Here is a 1,152-nt window from a genome sequence, read left to right on the forward strand (position 1 = left end):
TCCATTCACTCTCTTTTGACGTTTCTGTATGGGAGATGTGTGGCGCGTTATTTAATGGATGCCAGCTGGCAATTGTGCCTCACAATATCAGTCATTCTCCTCACGAATTCTATGAATGGGTCTGTACTAATGGTATAACCGTACTCAATCAAACCCCCTCCGCATTTAAAATGTTTATGCAGGCGAAAAATATTAGTTCTATGTCTGATCGACTTCGATTCGTGTTCTTCCGTGGTGAAGAGTTAAATCAAATGATTGTGAAGAATTGGAGCGAAAATAATGCCAATAGTCAAACTATACTAATCAATATGTATGGCACTACAGAAACGCCAAGTGCCATCCACGGACGAGTTGAAATTTCGAAAGATGTTCATCCAATTGGACGTCCCTTCTCAGATCTTTGTGCTTATTTGCTCGATCCACACGGAGAGCCGATTCCATTGGGAGCCGTAGGAGAACTTTATATTGGCGGTGCTGGTGTGGCCCGTGGCTACCTCAACCGACCCGAACTTACTGCGGAACGCTTTTTGTGCGATCCATTCAGTGAAAGTCCAACAGCACGCATGTATCGTACTGGTGATCTGGCACGCTATCTGCCAGATGGAAATCTGGTATATCTGGGACGCACTGATCAACAGATTAAAATCCGTGGTTTCAGAATTGAGCCCGGTGAAATTGAGGCCCGTTTAATGGAACATCCTTCGGTGTGCGAAGCGGTTGTACTGCCATGGAAGGACGAGATTGATAGTGATACCCGCCTTGTTGCCTATTTAGTGGCTGATCCTGATGCATCACTAGCTAACAATCTACGCAACCATCTAGCATCTTTACTTCCTGATTATATGGTACCGGCGGCTTATGTTTGTCTATCGTCTTTGCCACTCACGCCAAATGGTAAGCTAGATCGGCGAGCACTTCCAGCGCCGGGCGATGAAGCATTTGCTCGTCAATTATATGAAGAACCGCGGGGTGAAATGGAAGAAAAATTGACAGCAATCTGGAGTGAACTGCTGGGTATTGAGCGTATTAGTCGACATGATAATTTTTTCGCGCTTGGTGGCCATTCTCTTCTAATCGTAAAGATGCTGTCACAGTTGCGACAAAGTGGACTGGACACCAATGTTCGGGAAGTATTTGATGCACCCTCATTAG

At 45.4% G+C, this 1,152-nt stretch overlaps 1 protein-coding gene across 1 annotated transcript; it reads left to right on the forward strand.

Moving 5' to 3' along the window:
- Positions 1-170: 170 nt before the first annotated feature.
- On the forward strand, positions 171-1,130 carry LOC116350005 (dimodular nonribosomal peptide synthase-like; the record flags this gene model as incomplete). Its single annotated transcript, XM_031781715.1, has 1 exon — positions 171-1,130. A coding segment is annotated over exon 1 (960 nt), but the record flags the coding sequence as incomplete, so codon positions are not given.
- Between the last annotated feature and the right edge of the window lie 22 nt (positions 1,131-1,152).

Source organism: Contarinia nasturtii, unplaced genomic scaffold (assembly GCF_009176525.2).
Source record: "Contarinia nasturtii isolate CC-2019 unplaced genomic scaffold, AAFC_CNas_1.1 Cnas_scaffold_3271, whole genome shotgun sequence".
NCBI lineage: Eukaryota > Metazoa > Arthropoda > Insecta > Diptera > Cecidomyiidae > Contarinia > Contarinia nasturtii.